At 39.0% G+C, this 18,810-nt stretch overlaps 1 protein-coding gene across 4 annotated transcripts in view; it reads right to left on the bottom strand.

Moving 5' to 3' along the window:
* EXOC6B (exocyst complex component 6B) overlaps positions 1-17,567 on the bottom strand; it is a 616,111-nt gene extending 598,544 nt beyond the window's left edge. For all 4 annotated transcript variants that reach the window (XR_009405326.1, XM_059405853.1, XM_059405856.1 and 1 more), the window contains exon 1: positions 17,332-17,567. Coding sequence is in view for 3 of the 4 variants with exons in the window: in XM_059405853.1 (XP_059261836.1) it covers positions 17,332-17,444 (113 nt within the window). In the remaining variant the exon portion in view is untranslated. The remainder of the gene's footprint in view (positions 1-17,331) is intronic.
* Positions 17,568-18,810: the final 1,243 nt, after the last annotated feature.

Genomic DNA, 18,810 nt, shown 5'->3' with positions numbered 1-18,810 from the left:
CACAAAGCTACAAGATAAAAAATAATTATATATCAATATATTAGCAATGAACATGATGACACCAAAATTTTAAATATAATAAATATAACACCATTTACAATCACTTTTCTAACAAAACACATACTCACTTTGTATGTTAACCACTACACAATGCCGAAGAGATGAAGCCTAAGGAGAACTAAATACATTGAGAGACATTCCGTGCTTATGGACTGAAAGAGTCATGAAATAAAGATGCCAATTCTCTAAAAAGGGATGTCAAGGCTTAATCTAATTCCTATCAACATCACAGGTATTTCTGTAGATATAGATAAGATTATTCTAAATTTTACAAGAAAAAACAAAGGAATGAAATTAGCTAAAACTTTTGAAAAAGAAAATTAAAGTGGGAGGAATTAGTCTACCCAGTATCAAGAGAGTAATCAAGACTGATATTAGCAGAGGGACAGACCCATAAATCAACACGAAAGAGAGAACCTAGAAATAGACCCACACCAATAATGCCCAAGAAATTTGTTGTTGTTGTTGTTGTTGTTGTTGTTATTGTTGTTTTAGAGAGAGAGAAAGAGCAAGCACAAGTTGGGGTGTGGATGGGCTGACGGAAAGAAGAGAATCTTAAGCAGGCTCCATGCCCAAAGCAGAACCCCATGCAGGGCTGATCTCACAACCTGGAGATCATGACCACAGTCGAAATCAATAGTGAAACACTTAGGGGCACCTGGGTGATGCAGTCAGTTAAGCCGCAGACTCTGGATTTCAGCTCAGGTCCTAATCTCATGGGTCATGATATCAAACTCCACACTGGGCTCTGAGCTCAGCAAAGAGTCTGCTTGGGATTCTCTCTCCCTCTCCCTCTTCCTCTGCCCTTCCTGCTCATACTCTCTCCCTAAAACTAGACAAATCTTAAAAAAAAAAAAAAAAAAAAAAAAAAAAGTCAGATGTTTAACCCACTGAGCCACGCAGGTGCCCCCCAAGAAATTCTGAAAAAGGTACAAAAGCTGCTCAGTAGGGCAAACACAACCTTTTCAATAAATGGTACAAACTAGAGCAACTGGCCATCCACAGGCAAAAACAAAATCTTTGAAATTAAGACTCACTCCTTACACAAAAGTTACAAAATTACAAAAATTAACTCAAAACGGATCACAGATGTTACATTTTAGTACCATAAAACTTTTAGGAAAAAAAAAAAATGGGAGAAAGTCTTCAAGATCTAGGGGTAGGCAAAGTTGTTAGAATTGACACCAAAAGCATGATTCATACAAGGAAAAATAGATCAATTAGACCTCATCAAAATTAAAAACTTAAGATCTGCAAGAGATCCTGTTAAGAGAGTGGAAAGACAGGCTATAGAGTGGAATAAACTACCTGCATACCACATATCAACAGAAGACTAGTATCTACAATACATCCAGAATTTTGAAAAACTCAACCTTAAAAAAAAAAAACATCTAATTAGAAAATGGGCAAAAGACATGAAGAGGCAATTCAATAAAGTGGATATACATATGGCAAATAAGCATATGAAAATATGTTCAATATAATTAGCAATTGGAGAAATGCAAATTAAAACCACAATGAGATATTACTATACATGTTATCAGAATAACTAAAATACAACAGTGACAATACCAAATGCTAGCAAGGATCTGAATAAACTGGAACCCTCACACACTGCTGCTGGGAATGTAAAATGGCAAAGACAGTTTGGAAAATAAGTTTGGCAGTTCCTCGAAAAGTTAAACATAGAGTTAGCATATGCCCCAGCAATTCCACGCCTAGGTATACACCCAAAAGAAATGAAAACATATGTGCACACAAAAACCTTTACACAAATGTTTATAACAGCTTTACTTTTAATAGTCAAAAACGGGAAACAACCCAGATCTGCTTCAATGGAACTGTCGCATAGCTATCCCACGGAATACTACTCAGCAATAAAAAGGAACAAACTATAGATACACCAGCTGGGATGAGTCTCCAGGGAATTAAAGCTGAGTGAGAAGTGCCAATTCCGTAAACTTACATATTGTATGATTCCATTCATATAACATTCTTGAAATGACAAAATTACAGAAATAGAGGACAGATTAGTGGTTGTCAGGGGCTAAGCAGGAATGGAGACAAAAAGAAAGTGGTTGTGTCTGTAAAAAGGCAATGTAAGGGATCTCCGTAGTGATGGCAGTATTCTAAATCTTGACCTTGAAGACATAATGTCAATATCTTGGTCATAATAGTGTACTACAGTTTTGCCAAATGTTACTTCTGTAGGGGTAAAAGTACAAGGGATCTGTGTATTATTTCTTAAAACTGCACATGAATCTATAACTATCTCAAAATGAAAATTTTTATTTTAAAAGAGCAAATAATGTATATAGTCACAACCACATTTACCATTTAAAATGCTTTAATAGCCTATTTTTCTTTGGATTTCAAAAGCTCTTCTCATTTCACTTTCCTCTTATTTTTTCTACTCCAATGCCAAAAGATCATCATTGTACACTTCTTCCTCACAAATGTCAAGAAATTCTTCTACCTCATCAAAAACAAGTCACTTGGCTAGTTCCCTTATTTCTTTCCTTTTTTAAAAATATGTTACACAAAATGTCTTCCCAAAATCAAACTTCATACCAAAAATGTTTCATAACACAGATTCAGTCAACCTTGATGACTGCTGTTTTTACTCATTCCTATTGCTTGAGAAGGTCACATTTTATATCAATACCTTTAGAATTTTATTTTTTTTATTGGCAGTAGAGCTATCCCAGCAAGTAAAAGTTAGCTGCACTGTGGTAATTCTTGTCTGCTTAGATGTTTCACTGAACAATATGTGTTTTAAAGTTCCAAATTACAGGAAATAGAAGGGGAGGGGTACAAAAACAAAAAGCAAGCACAAATATGAAGAAAGAAACAAAGGTACAATTTTGAAAGAGAAAAACAAAGAAGCAAGTTGTAAAAATAGAGCTATTAAGAACAACAGGAGTAAAGACACCTGGCTTACATCATATTACGAGATGTCAATGCTCCACTAGATAATATAGTGCCAAAAGATGTACTTTTGTCAGAGTTTGTCATGTTCCAAGTATATAAAAGCACAATTTAAATCAGAAGCCCAGGGGCACCTGGGTGGCTCAGTGGATTAATGCCTCTGCCTTCGGCTCAGGTCATGATCCCCGGGTGCTGGGATGGAGTCCCACATCAGGCTCTCTGCTTAGCGGGAAACCTGCTTTCCCATCTCTCTGCCTCTCTGCCTACTTGTGATCTCTGTCTGTCAAATAAATAAATAAAATCTTTAAAAAAAAAAAAAAGAGAAAGAAACAAACAAACAAAATTAGAAGCCTGTGTTACTCCACAACTTCTTAATCAAAAGCAAATACAGCAAAAGAGCTGTATTTTTAAGCCAAATCATCATTTTTAGCAAATGGCCTTCATCATTTATCTAACATACAAGAGAACATTTATCTAGCATTCTCAACACTGGAAGCATCTAAAAATTCAAAAAACGATAAAATTGTTTTAAAAAAAAAAGTTTGTTATTGTTGTCATTGTTTTTACTTTTGCTTTAATCCATTGATCAATTTGGATTAACAAATCACAGTATGTGACTAAAGGTAAATTCACTCCAGTGCAAGGTACATATTAACGTGATTATCTTCAAGACTAAAAGGCAGGCAGGTATTTGTAAGAGTTCCAATCCATACGGATCATCACAAATCACATTAAGGTAATCTAGTTGGTTGCACTATGAGAGATCTTGTTCACTTGGATGTTACACCACATAATGTATATTTCAAAGTTCTAAATTTTAGTTATACAAAGATGTATTACATGCTTAAATTTCTTTTATCAATCAGGCACCTGGGTGGCTCAGTCAGTTACATCTGCCTTGGGCTCAGGTCATAATCCCAGGGTCCTGGGATCAAGCCCCTCATTGGGCTCCCTGCCCAGCAGGGAGTCTGCTTCTCCCTCTCCTTCTGCCCCTCCCCCCCCAGCTTCTGCTCTCTCTCTAGCTCACTCTCTCTCAAATAAATAAATAAAATCTTCTAAAAAATTTATTTTACTATTCATTAGCTCTTGGAGTTACATATTTCAATTTTTTCTTAATTTATAAACCTAGAACAGGATAGGTTCCAGGTAAACAACCTCCTTAGTGAGGCATACATTTTCTAGACAGTATATTCCAAATTCTACAGCTTAAGGCAAACATCTATGGTTATTTTATTCATTGGCAATTTTTTTAAATGGCCAAGGTGGGTTGGTTGTTTTTTAACATCCAATTTAAGATTATTCCAAATAAAATCATTGTGGATTTAACAGCATTTATTTCAGTGCTAGAACACATCCCAAATTACCTCTAAGGAAGAATCTTAGCCCTATCATTGGATACTTCCACTCTACTTCTTCTGGAGGATTAAGGTGGCTTTTATCAGCCTCTTCAACTTTCATAAAAAGGTATTAATCTAACCCACAGCTAATTTATTTACTTTTAAAGCATATATAGCTCTGGCTTAATTAAAAACATAGGCAAGTGATGCATTCAGAAAAATGGCCAAAAAATACATAACCTTGAACTTACTGATACTCTTTAACTATCAAAAACCTTGACTATTAAAAGTAGTACTTCTGAAGAATTAAACAGCATATATGCAATGTATATAATCTTCCACATCAGAAATCAGGAAGACTGAGTACATATGCATTTTACTAGGGAAAGGGAGATAGAGTTTATGTTTCTCAAAGTGATCAATGATCAAAAAATAAAATGCACTTTCAACTTCCACTATAGGTATTATAAAATCTATGCCTTTATTAAGCCAAGACTAGCAGAGAACTGAATTCCTTTGGCTCCCTAAAGATCTGCCTTTACTAAATTGTATTTTGGTTATGCCATATGCTTTCACTAAAAGACAATATAAGAAACAGCCTGTTACATATTGCTGCATTTACTATATGGATATTAAAGTTACATTATACAGGGCCTTCTTTGTGAGGACATATGGGAGAAACAGTTCTCTGGTCTTACTCTGAACCAAGAATTGCTTCTCCTTAAGTAACTACTTTTTAATTTTACAACACCATAACTCAAATAACAGAGCATGTCTCTTTTTTGCACTAGCTGCTGGAAAGCCTAGAGCCAAACTGATGGTCTACCTCTAGAAAATGTACAGACTTTCAAATATGAATCTTTTAATTGCTCTCTCTTGACTTCATAGTCTTCCTACCTTTGTTTTCTCATACCCAAATGTCCTCACCATTTTTGATGTATCTATTACGTGTGCTTTTTAAACCATGTAGATTTTTTTTATTTTTTTTTTAAGATTTTATATATTTATTTGACAGAGAGAGATCACAAGTAGGCAGAGGGGCAGGCAGAGAGAGATGGGGAAGAAGTAAGCTCCCTGCTGAGCAGAGAGCCAGATGCGGGACTCCATCCCAGGACCCTGAGATCATGACCCGAGCTGAAGGCAGAGACTCAACCCACTGAGCCACCCAGGCACCCAAATCATGTAGATTTTTAGAAATTGTCTAGTTCCTTTCTAGAACAAGGCAAGGAGAAAATCAGAGAAAAAGAGAAAAAAACAGTCAGCTGTCAATTAACCAGAATAAGAGAAAGCTGGTCAGATGTGGCAGAAATATTAAGTTACCTGCCGTTTAGGGGAAAACATTTACCATTTTGCAAACATCTAGAAATGGAAAATATAATATAAATATAATTTATAGATACACATCACAAAATGCTTTTTAAAAATAGCCGAAGTATTAAAATATTTCATTACTGTTATCCCTGATCTCTCCTCCATTCGAATATTGGAACAAAGTTCATGCAATACTGGTAAGACTTTGAACAAACTGTTGTCTTTGTTTTCTAAACACTCCAGCAGATTCTACTTTAAAATGGCTTTATTCTTTTTCCACCAGCCACAACACAAATCTCTAAGAAATAGCCTATTAATAATCACCTTGGTGGGATGCCGGGGGGCTCAGTGGGTTAAAGGCTCTGCCTGCTGGGTCATGATCCCAGGGTCCTGGGATCGAGTCCTGCATCTGGCTCTCTGCTCAGCGGGGAGCCTGCTTCCCCTTCTCTCTCTGCCTGCCTCTCTGCCTACTTGTGAAATAAACAGTCTGTCAAATAAATAAATAAAATCTTTAAAAAATAATAATAATAATCACCTTGGGTCTCACGTGTTTCAGCTCAGCTCTGTGTGCAACTCGTCTTTGATTTTTACTAAGTCTTCCCTTCGCCTCCACCAACTATCTCTGCTGCTTCCCCCAACCAAATTTACAATGTCATCATTGCTCAGCATCTCAACCCCAAATCACAAATTTCATAGGTAAGCCTATGAAAGGTAGGTAAGCACTAATTTTATTTATTCAAGTTGTCTTCAGCTGAAAGCTTTGTTATAGTATATGATTAAGTCAATTATTATTTCATTAGCAAATACTACACATTATCAACTTTGATGATGTAAAGAATCAGAAAATCTTTGCTTTCCTCAACAACCTAATTGATATTCACATATACCATATCCCAAACTAAAACTATGTCACAAACATCATCTAAAATTCTAAATATACTAGTTGTACTGATGCCAGAAATTATATAAACATGTGAAGAGATGCCATAATACCTTAAGGTCAAGAATTTATTAAAATGTTGACAACCTCTGATTCATTAACAATTTTATTTATATATAAAGCAGCCTTACCTAATGTTACTGCATTTCCCCAGAAGTCTTCTGATTTCAAATTATCAATCTCCTGATACAAGTTATTTTTTAAAGATTTTATTTATTTATTTGTGAGAAAGAGAGAGCATAAGTCAGGGAGGAGGGAAAAACAGACTCCCCACCGAGCAGGGAGCCTGATGCAGGGCTTGATCCCAGGACTCTGGGATCATGACCTGAGCCAAAGGCAAAGGCTTAACCAACTGAGCCACCCAGGCGCCCAGATACAAGACTTTTTTTTTTTTTTTAAGATTTTATTTATTTTATTTGACAGACAGAGATCACAAGTAGGCAGAGAGGCAGGCAGAGAGAGAGAGGAGGAAGCAGGCTCCCTGCTGAGCACAGAGCCCGATGCGGGGCTCGATCCCAGGACCCTGGGATCATGACCCTGGGATCATGACCCGAGCCGAAGGCAGAGGCTTTAACCCACTGAGCCACCCAGGCGCCCCAAGATTTTTTTTTTAATTCTTCTTTTTAAAATTTCTGCTTATTTACTTCTCTTTACAACTAAAATAAAGTTTGAAGTTTTCATTCCTTAAAAAACAATGGTTTCTTTGTTTTAATAACCAAAATTTACTGTGCTCTGAATACTCCTGGTGTATTTAAGCAAAGCATAACAACAAAAGGTTCTTTACTGATGCTGCAAAATCAAAGGAAAGTAAGCAAAGGATATAGACAGTACACACAAACACACAGATAATACAACATATGAAGAAATGTTCAGCCTCACTCATAGTGAAAGTACAAATGAAAACTACAATGAAATACCCTTTAATATTTATCATGCTGACAAAAAAATCAAGTCTAATACAGACTTTATGGAAAAAACTATGGAGAAATAAGCAATATAGATTGCTAGAGGGAGGGACGCCTGGGTGGCTCAGTTGGTTAAGCAGCTGCCTTCGGCTCGGGTCATGATCCCAGCGTCCTGGGATCGAGTCCCACATCGGGCTCCTTACTCCGCAGGGAGCCTGCTTCTCCCTCTAACTTTGCCTTCCACTCTGTCTGCCTGTGCTCGCTCTCGCTCGCTCTCTCTCTGATAAATAAATAAAATCTTTAAAAAAAAAAAAAATCTTTAGATTGCTAGAGGGAAAGCAATATAGTCCAACCTCTTAAGAGTGTAATACCTACCAAATTACATCTACATTCACCAGTTTACTCAGCAATCATTCTCTTTTTTTTTTTAAGAATTTTTTAAAAAATTTTATTTATTTATCTGAGAGAGAGAGAGAAAGCAAGCATGAGCCAGGAGAGGGGGCAGAGTGGGCAGGAGAGGACCCTGAGATCATGATCTGAGCCAAAGTCAGACACTTAACCAGCAGAGCCACCCAGACACGCACATCCCCAGCAATCATTCTTCTGGGAATCCACCCTAAAGTATAAAGTATGAAAAGTACAATAAGAAATAACAAATGGGGGGGTCCTCCCCCTCTGTCTCTCCCCTCCCTTCACACACACACACATTCTCTCTCTTAAAAAAAATTTAAAGTGGGGCACCTGGGTGGCTCAGTGGGTTAAGCTGCTGCCTTCGGCTCAGGTCATGATCTCAGGGTCCTGGGATCGAGCCCCGAGTCGGGCTCTCTGCTCAGCAGGGAGCCTGCTTCCTCCTCTCTCTCTCTCTCTGCCTGCCTCTCTGCCTACTTGTGATCTCTCTCTGTGAAATAAATAAATAAAATCTTTAAAAAAAAATTTTAAAGAAATAAATGACGAATGTTCAAGGTTAATCATTGCTGCCTTATTTTGTCCAACAAAAGACTAGAAATAACCCCACTATACATAAATAGGGGACTGGTTGAATGATTGGTGGTAGATTCACATAATGGAATGCTATGTAGCTGTAAAAAGTAAAGAAAACCTCTGCATACAGGTATGGACAGCTCTCCAAAAGATATTGTTGAGCTGCAGAACTGGCTATACAGCATACTACTTATCGTGTGAAAAGGGGAGAAAATAAAATTATAAATGCTTATATCTGCATTAAGAACATAATGAAAGAATAAATAACAAACTAATAATGGGGAAATAGAGGGAATGGGAGAAAAAATTAAATAAATATTTCAAATCCAGACAAATAAAGATAATTCATCTATTCTTTTTTTATTTTCAACATTATATTTCCAGGAGATCAGTCTCACAGCATTATATATTGGATCTGATAACTAATAAACTCTTGGTATTCACCAAAGGAATGACTGCCAAATACTGTCCTCCCACTTAACTTCTCTTTGTGACTATTAATGTTTGTGTGGTTTGAATCTAATTAATCAGATGACACATCAGAATAAACTTCCACTGGAAGAACTTCAATGAAAATTTCTGTTTATTTAGCTCAAATAAAATCAGACACAGAGTCCACTGCTAACTGAACCACATCAGTACTGTCTTATCAGCTACAAGAGGGTTTTTTCAGTTATTCATTTGTCTAACTTGCTTAACAATTCAATTATGTTATTAAAATAAAATATAACTTCTCTTTATCAAACCACAAAAAAGTCATTCTCCTACTCCCTATATTAATGAAACCTATTTAATGCTACCCACTCCCTTTTCCCCAAATGCACAGTTCTAATTTTCTGAATGCTAAGCTTTATTTACACAATGTGCCCTTAGGTTATAATATTTTAATCACTAGATTTATCATACTAAAATTTGCAAACTTTTAATAACACAACACAAAATACAAAACTGATTTTAGGGGACAATTATTTTAGATTACACTTCTGATTGATAGTTAATCTACAAATCAGTTAATCAACCCCCACATAATTAACAGTTTGTGGTAAAATTCTTGTATTCTATTCATTCAATAAATACTTATTGAACACCAACTGTACACCAGGCACTCCTTCAGGTTCCCAGGATACAGCAGCAAAGAAAGAAAGAAAATCTCTCCCCTCCTAGAAAATCAATTTTGATGCAAGAGCCTATATGTCAAGCAGGAATTTAAGTGCTATGAAGAAAAATAAAGTTCCTCACCCTTTACTCCCTATCCCAATAAATGGCAACGACATTCACCCAGTTACTTAAGCAAGAGCCTTGGAATCATCCTTGATTCTTTTTTCTTTAAATTTCATAATTAATCCAACATTTTGGTTCTACTTTCTTTTTTTAAAAATTTATTTATTTTTATTTAAATTCAATTAACATACAAAGTATTATTGGTTTCAGAAGTAGTGGTCAGTGATTCATCAGTCTTATATAACACCCAGCACTCATTACATCCTGTGCCCTCCTTAATGTCCATCACCCAGTTACCCCATTCCCCCACCCCTCTTGGCTCCACTTTCAAAATATATTTCAGGGCGCCTAGGTGGTCCAGTGGGTTAAAGCCTCTGCCTTCGGCTCAGGTCATGATCTCAGGGTCCTGAGATCGAGTCCCACATCGGGCTCTCTGCTCAGCAGGGAGCCTGCTTCCTCCTCTCTCTCTGCCTGCCTCTCTGCCTACTTGTGATCTGTCTGTCAAATAAATAAATAAAAATATTTTTAAATATATATATATATATATATTTCAGATCCAGCTACTCTTACCACCTCCTCCCAACACTTCATTACATGCCACAGCCACCTCTTGCCTCTCATTACTGCAAATACCCCTTGACCGACTTCCCTCTTTCCTCTCTTACTCCATCTCTGCATAGCACCCAATATTCCTTGTTTAACCTAAGTTAGAGCATGTGACTCTGCTGCTCAAAACGTTCCTGTACCTCTTTCTTAGCCTACATGATCTGGACTCAGACTGATCTACCAATGCCTCCCACCACTATGCTTCTCCTGAGGGCTTTCACACTGAACGGTGCCCTCTGTCCAGAAAAGACTTCTGGAGAGCCACATGGCTTGCTCCTTCACTATAGTCAAGCCTTTGCCAGAGCACCTTTTCTAAACACCTAGTGGAAAACAATACCCAACTGTGTGTAACACTAGTCACTAAACACCATTACTCTGTGTATTTGTTTGCTTGTTTATTCTGTGAGTGTTCCACAAGAGTGTAATGTTCATAAGGGCAGGAACTCATCTGTTTTGTTCCCTGCTGTACCCCAGAGCTGAGAAGAGTATCTGGTGCATAAAAGTTGCTCAATAAATATGTTGAACGAATAAAGCCGCTAAAATGATATAGCTGTATAATATGTAACCATGGATGTAACTATATAAACACATTAACTGAAAAACTAAGATAAAACATGATAGTACTCTTGTAATACCTAATGAAATAAAATGCATACAGAAAAAGTTAAAAAGAAATATGCAAATACAAGAGTTTTGACAGGCTGGTAGGATTAAGTTTTTGTTGTCGGTTTCTTCTACCTTTCCTAAAAGTCATCTAACATTTAGAACTAAAATATAAAACTGTTGCTTTTAAAAGGGAGCTATTATTAAAAATAAGCAATCACCAATGAGAGATCGTATCTTTCCCCTCACTGATTGTCAAGGAGGATTATATTAGAATCACTGGAGGGGCTTTTATAACTGTTTCCTAATCTGCTCCTCCATTCTCCACTCCATCCCAAAATAATTATTTGATGGGTCTGATTACTGATCATTATTATGTCCCTCAAAGAGGTGAGTACAGAGGTGCCTGGGTGGCTCAGTGGGTTAAAGCCTCAGCCTTCGGCTCAGTCATGATCCCAGGGTTCTGGGATCCAGCCCCACATCAGGCTCTCTGCTCTGTGGGGACGCTGTTTCCCCCCCTCTCTCTCTTTGCCTGCCTCTCTGCCTACTTGTGATCTCTGTCAAATAAATAAATAAAATCTTAAAAAAAAAAAAAAAAAAGAGGTGAGTACAGGGGTGTCTGGTGGCTCAGTGGATTAAAGCCCCTGCCTTCTGCTCAGGTCATGATCCCAGAGTCCTGGGATCGAGCCCCACATCGGGCTCTCTGCTCCGTGGGGAGCCTGTTTCCCCCTATCTCTCTCTCTGCCTGCTTCTCTGCCTACTTGTGATCTCTGTCTGTCAAATAAATTTTAAAAAATCTTTAAAAAAAAAAAAAGAGGTGAGTACAAACAAGAAACAAAAAGGTGTAAGAACCATTAAACTAACATAACTCCCAAAACAGAAATACTTAAGTCCACAGAGCAAACTCAAAGGTAACAGGACAGAAGACAACTCACGCTGTCTGAGTAACTACCACATAGGAGGTACCCATGAAGAATACTTTATCCCCTGTTTTTTAAATACTGTTCCTGCAACGTACATGGTATCATCCCCATTTTAGCAGAAGAGAAAAATTTGCCTGCTCAGGTGGTAAGTTGCTTAATAAAATAATTAATTGCTTAAAGAGGTCCATGCATGTGCAAATAATGATAACCTGTCATGAACCAAGGATTCTGCTTAACTGGTTTCTGCACAACTTAGGTAATAGGGGATGGCAGAGGATGGAAAACAAAGCCATGTAGCCAAAGGCACAAAAGCAGTAAATGAAGAAAACAGGGCCCCGTTTTTAATTACCAAATGACATTGAACAATACAGCAACTGAAAACATCCCAATTTGTTTTCTCTAAGAGACAGCTTTACAAAAAACTTAGCTAAATAAGCATGATAAAAAATTGTCCCTACACCAATAGTACAGGTTTGTAACAACAAAATATATAAAGCAACAGTCTCGAAGGAAAGCACAAGCAAAAAGAAATTTTAAAAGACAGACTGGACTACATAAAAATTAAACTTCTGTGCAGAAAATGATACCACCAAGAAAATGGAAAAACAACTCACAGAATGAAAGAAAGTATTTGAAAATTATATATCCGGTAAGAAACTTCTATCCAGAATATATAAAGAACTCCTACAACTCAACAATAGAAAGACAACCCAATTAAAAACTGAGCAAAGGATCTGAATAGACCTTTCTCCAAAGAAGATAAACAAATGACTAATAAGCACATGAAAAGATTAGCCATTGGGGAAATGCAAATCAAAACTACAGTGAATTGCAGCTTCAAACCTACTAAGATACCTAATATTAAAAAAAAAAAAAAAAAAAATAACAAGTGGTGACAAGAATGTGGAGAAACTGGAACCCTCATGCATTGCTGGTGGGAATGTAAAATGGTACTGACACTTTAGAGAACAGTTTGGCAGGGGCGCCTGGGTGGCTCAGTCGGTTAAGCGTCCGGCTCAGGTCATGATCTCAGGGTCATGAGATCAAGCCTGCAGTGGGCCCCATGCTGGATGGAGGCTGGCTGCTTACCTAGAAATTCTACTCCTAGGTATATACCCAAGAGAAGAGAATACATATGTCCACACAAAAATTAGTACAATCATGTTCACGGAAGCAGTGTTCTAAAGCCCCAAATGGAAATAACCCAAATGTCAATCAACTCACGAATAAATAAAATGTGGTATACCCACACGATGGAATCCTACTCAACCATGAAAAGAAATGAAGTACTGACACAAGCTACCACATGGATGAGCCCTGAAAATATTATGCTAAGTCACTCACTCACACACTCACACACACACACACACACACACACAGTACAGTTCCATCGATATGAAATGTCCAGAAGAGGCAAATGCATAAAGACAAAAAGTTGTATTGCCTGGGGAGTGGGTAAAGAATGGAGAACGACTACTAATGGATGCTGAAGTGATAAAAATGTTCTAAAATTAAATTATGGTAGTGGTTACACTATTCTGTGAATATACTAAAAACCAGTGAATTGTATACTTTAAAGGGGTGAACTATTTGCTGTATTAATTATATCTCAATAAAGCTATATTTTTAAAGGTTATATATTTCACTGTTACATTCAAAAGCTTAAAAACAAAATCTTAAATAGCAATTAAGGGATGCCTGTGGCTCAGTCAGTTAAGTGTATGCCTTCAGCTCAGGTCATAATCTCGTCCTGGGACTGAGTACTGCACTGGGCTCCTTTCTCAGCGGGGAGGCTGCCTCTCCCTGTGCCTGCTGCTCCCCCTGCTTGTGCGTTCTCTCCCTCGCTCTCTGACCAATAAATAAATAAATAACTTTTTTTAAAAAGGCAATAAGACTGAATGTTAATTGCTAGTACCCAAAGAGCAAAATGAGGAAATGCTTTCTACTGAATAGTGTTATGAAAGAAGACTAGAAATAAGAGATGGGATTTGAAAAATGAAAATACAGAGCCATTGTTCATGAGTGATTTCTGATCAATATTTTAGTATTAGCACTACAGAAGAGGAATCAATATTATTTTAAAAATAAGACAGGCCCTGGGGCGCATGGGTGCCTCAGTTGGTTAAGCATTCAACTCTTGATTTCAGCTCAGGTCACAATCTCACAGAGATCAAGCTCCGTGATGGACTTAGCACTCAGCACAGATTCTGTTTGAGTCTCTCTCCCTCTGCCCCTCCTCCTGCTCATGCAGGCACTCTCTCTCAAAGAAATTAAATCTTTTTTTAAAAACTAATTAAAAATAAAAAAATTTTAAAAAGACGGGCCCCAATATCTTATGGGCCGCTTTCCTCATCTGCAAAATTAGGACTTGCAGCTAACAAAATAATTTTTAAGAGGAAGATCGAAAAGAAAGAGATGGCTGCTTTCCCAAAAGAACGTGTTAGGCAACAGCCTCTGTATGCATGGATATGCTTGGGCCTTTCAGAATACAGTGAAAAAGGAGAGGCACTCCCTTATGATGTATGGGAACTGACTACCTTTGCATGCACTGTTCAAGATTAAAATAAGGAGAGTTATAAAATGAAAAAGTCAAGCCACTGTGGCTCCTGAAACAAAAATGGGTAAGATTGGAAGAAAAATTTGGTATCGCAGAAGGGAAAGAAAGCACGTAATGGTTCACAAGCAATAGCTGGAGAAGGAAAAGACTGGTTAGGCAGTGCATCTTCGTGGATTTTTGTAAGGAGCAGGAATTGTGGGGATGGGGCTGGGGATACTAATCTTGTATTTACCACAATTCACCATTTTCTTCTTTAGCTCCTCTTCCGTTACAAAACCTAGCTCAGGAACAGCTAAGAACCTGGTGCTTTAAAAAATGCCACTCCAAAAGAGAGAAATAGAAAGGACTATGAAAAGGGGTGGAGGAACTTGAGATGTACAGTTGAGTGGAAAGTTTAGGAACAGAGCCTACCACCGCCTTAATCAAACCTACGTAATAACTGTGATGGAAAAACTGAGGGGCAAGTTGTGATGGAGGGGCAGCCAGGGTAAGGCATGGGCTCTGAAACATTAAGTCTGTGCCTGCTGCTGTCTCTGAATGGGACAGGGGGTGAGATCATCCCCTATGAATATGGGCAGAAACTACCCAGACTAAAGACAAAAAACAGTAGGTACTAGTCTTGCATTACAGGATGTTCAAGTGACTGAATCTTGGGGATGATAGTAAGATTTAGGGTTACCTGCAAAATACAGGATAAGGTCAAAAATGAAAAGTCCCTAACAATGATCCAGGGAGTCAGGAAAAGTAATAAAAACTTGTAGGACAGAGCAGTAGTTCTCAAACCTTTTTTTGTTTTTTAACCATGTCCCCTTAGGGCAAAAGATCCCATAATTCACCTACCCCCACAAAACCCCACCTTCTAGGGAAAAAAGAACTTGATGATAATAATGAAGCAAATCTGGGGGAGAATGAGTAACATATTTTAACCATAACGCATATAGCCTAAGTCAAGACACTAGAAAATTACAGGCCAAACAGATATGCCCTATGAATCAGTGGAGAGTTAACATAATAAATCACAACAAACTACACTGATAACACTAAATTAAAGTCACTTATCACAGAAACCAAGAACCACAGGAACTGAAAACCACAACCAACTCAAGACAATATTGATGGTGTTCTGATAAAGAATCCTTCCTAAAAACTATGGTAATCCCAACTGCTCCAGTAAGAAATTTGTTTGGCTCCAAACTGAAGCTCAGTGGCCAAATTTCTTAGTAAAATACTGAGACAGCATCTTCAGTATCTCCAGTAACATTCTGTGCCATAAAAAACCCAATGTTAATAACCATTAATAATGCACTTAGAATATGTGCATTATTATAGTATATTATATAATATATATTATATATGCTATATAATATATAGTATATATATTTATATTATCATATACTTTATATATTATATATCATACATATATGTATAATATATATTAGCATATAGAATAATGCACTTCTGTAGTTTTTATAAAAGATAATGAAATAAGGATCATTCACCCTTAAGAGCTCAAGAAAATGGAAAAAGAAAGTTATATGAAGGTCATGATCCCAGTGCAATAAGGGACAAAGGCAAACTACTCAGAATGGTCATGACCAGAGATGGCACAGAGGGAAGTAGGCTAACAATGTGCCCCGGAGAAGAAAGATGTGCAGGTGGAGACGAGGGGGAAAGCCTCCAGCCTGCTCCCCGTCCAAACACCCTTTCATTAGGCAACTCTCCCTATGGGAGAAAAAAAAAAAGCATTGAGTAATAACTCCTTTTTTGAAGGTAGGTGCAGTATCCCAAGACTGTACAAGATAGGTAGGAGAATTAACCATCTACTGATTGCATGGAGATCAGGAGGTACAACAGGAAGGATGAAGATGAGTTAGTTCCAGGGCACTAGTGAACAGAGGGGAAAGGGAAAGGTGATTTGAAATTGAATTTGGTGAGTAATTAACAGGAAGTACAGAGAGATGATAATCACCAACTGAGACATAACAACAGAGATTAAGAATGCAGACCCTGGGTCCAGGCAGCCTGAGTAGGAATCACTACTCCACCACTTTTCCGTGTGACCTTGGGAAAGTCACTTAACATCTCTGTGCCTCATCTGTAAAATGAGGGTAATAGTAAGACCCACCTAATAGGACTGTTCTGCGACTGAAATAAGTTTCATTTGTAAACTGCTTAATACAGTGTCTTGCACTGTACATAGTAAGTGGTGCCTAAGTTTTGATAAATACATGAAGTTGGGGTAGGTGGAGGTTTGACATCTACGAATAAAATGGGGGTGAGGGGGGCAAAGTGAGAGTATAAGGGGGTAGGCAAAAGGGGTAGTAACTTTTTCTCAACGATGAGACTACGATGAGGCTTCACCTTTGGAAAAGGCTTCCTACTACCAGGGTTCAGCAAGTATCCGATCCCAGGAGAGGGGCGCGGGTTGACGGAAACTTCCTTCCTTCCAGGCCTAAGATTTTCAGAAACTCGTTTCTGAGAAATGACTGTGATTTTAAAGAGGCACGAGTTTAACTTCCAATCATCAGACCGTGGGTGAATTTATGTTTTGTCTGTAAAGCAGGACCTGTGTCTAGGACTGGATGGAGTTGGAGTCCGAGGGGAAAGGGTGATGTCCCCAGGGGGAAGATCTGCTAAGAGCCACCATCTGCCGGGCGCGCTCTAGTCGCCCAGCTCCGTACTAGCCTCGGAGGGAGAACCAAGAATGCCCCAGCCTGGAGGAAGGCAAGAGGAGACTCCAGAGTAACTGGGCTGTGGGCGCCGGCGATCGAGGAGGGACCCCATGTCCGAGCTGCGGAGGGAGACCCGCCTCGCCGAGAGTGGAGGTCGCTCGCTGGGATCCCCGAAGGGAGGGGCTGGCGCTGGCCCTGCGGGCGGACGGCCGGGCTCACAGTCCTGAAGGAGCCTGGCTCCCGTCCCGCCCGTGCCCGCCCATCGATGGCCCGGGTCCCCGGGGTACCTGAGGGTGGGCCCGATGCAGGCCGTGTCGGTGCTCTCGATCTCTCGCAGGATCCGCTCGTGCTCCGCGGCTGTCTCCAGGCTCTCCGCCTCCGCCATCTTACCCCGCTCCATAGACTGGGGGAGCCCCGCAGCGCGTCCCCTCCTTCGACTCTGCTCACCTTTCGCTCCCTCTCTCACCCTAGGCTCTAGAGCCTCCCCGGCCTCCGGCTACCCGCAGGGCGACCCCTCCCTCGGGCTCGGCACGCCCCCTTGCATCACCGCGTCGGCGTCCGTCACCCACCAACGCCTGCTGGGACTTGTAGTTTTCTGGGCAATGACCGACTGGGTCCTGCTCATTTATTCTTAGAATCCACAAATGCGTGTAGAAAACCCCACTATAAGCCAGGAACAGTTAACGACACCGCATGTGCAACGGTGACCAGCCCAGGCAATGGCACTGATTCTACAAATTCTTGTTTAAGACCCTTGCTACAAAGTGCGCAAGGTTCTGTACTCGCGAATAAGAAGAAAGAGGAATCTGGGTTTCTGCAGAAAGCAATCTTACACGCTCTCAGGGGGAGAAAGCTGGAGAATCCCCAAACTATGAAATAAGACAGAATGCGGCTGTGAGCCAGTTCTGAGAATCGAGTTCAGGGATCACTTCTGGCTGTGAAGGATTCATAGAAAGACTGGGCCTGGTAGTTTAAAAGGTGTGATTGGAAGGTGTTAGGAGCATCCAGAAACCTAACAAAAAAACTTTATATGCTCTGGTGTGTAGAGAAGTAGTAGTAAAAGATGGAACCACAAAGGTACCCTGAAGAGAAATACTGGGCTGATTTGTACTTTATTCTAATGGTTCCACCAGGCCAACAACTGACTACATCAGAAGCACTTGGAAACATTTTTTTAATACAGACTAAAGGTCCTAAACTATCTAGACATTCTGATCCAGGCATTTGCATTTCATAAATTTCCCACTTTAGAATTTCACAATCATATTTATTGATCACTACTTGAGCTTTTATGTAATACAGAGAATGGAAACCCACTGCAGGTTTTTCAGAGTGACACAATCAGAACCTTGGCATGAAATTTGATCAAGAACAAGTGTGTGATGTCTGCAAAGATAGAAAATTTAGATATGGCTGAACACTCTAAGAATTTTAAGGCCTAAACACAGGAAGTAGCCATGAGAATGAAAGAGAGTGGAGAAATGGAAAAAAGCAGAATTGGCATGACTTATTAGATATGGGGATGGAAGACCTTGAGTATCACTCAAGGTTTGGAGCAGAGTGACTGGGAGAATGGTTTGCCATCAACAAAAAGGTGTGTAAGAACCACACTGGAAGCGGAGGGTAAATCATTTCTACTCCAGCTATATACCATGGAGTATTTATTATGTAATCATTAAAGAGAAAAAGAAAACACTCTATATTCAGATACAAAACTGTCTCCAAATTGTAGGATTGAGCTGGGAAAAGGCAAGACATGAAACAGT

The sequence above is a fragment of the Mustela nigripes genome, chromosome 7 (genome assembly GCF_022355385.1).
Source record: "Mustela nigripes isolate SB6536 chromosome 7, MUSNIG.SB6536, whole genome shotgun sequence".
NCBI classification, from domain to species: Eukaryota; Metazoa; Chordata; class Mammalia; order Carnivora; family Mustelidae; genus Mustela; species Mustela nigripes.
This window is presented reverse-complemented; position numbering and strand designations above follow the sequence as displayed.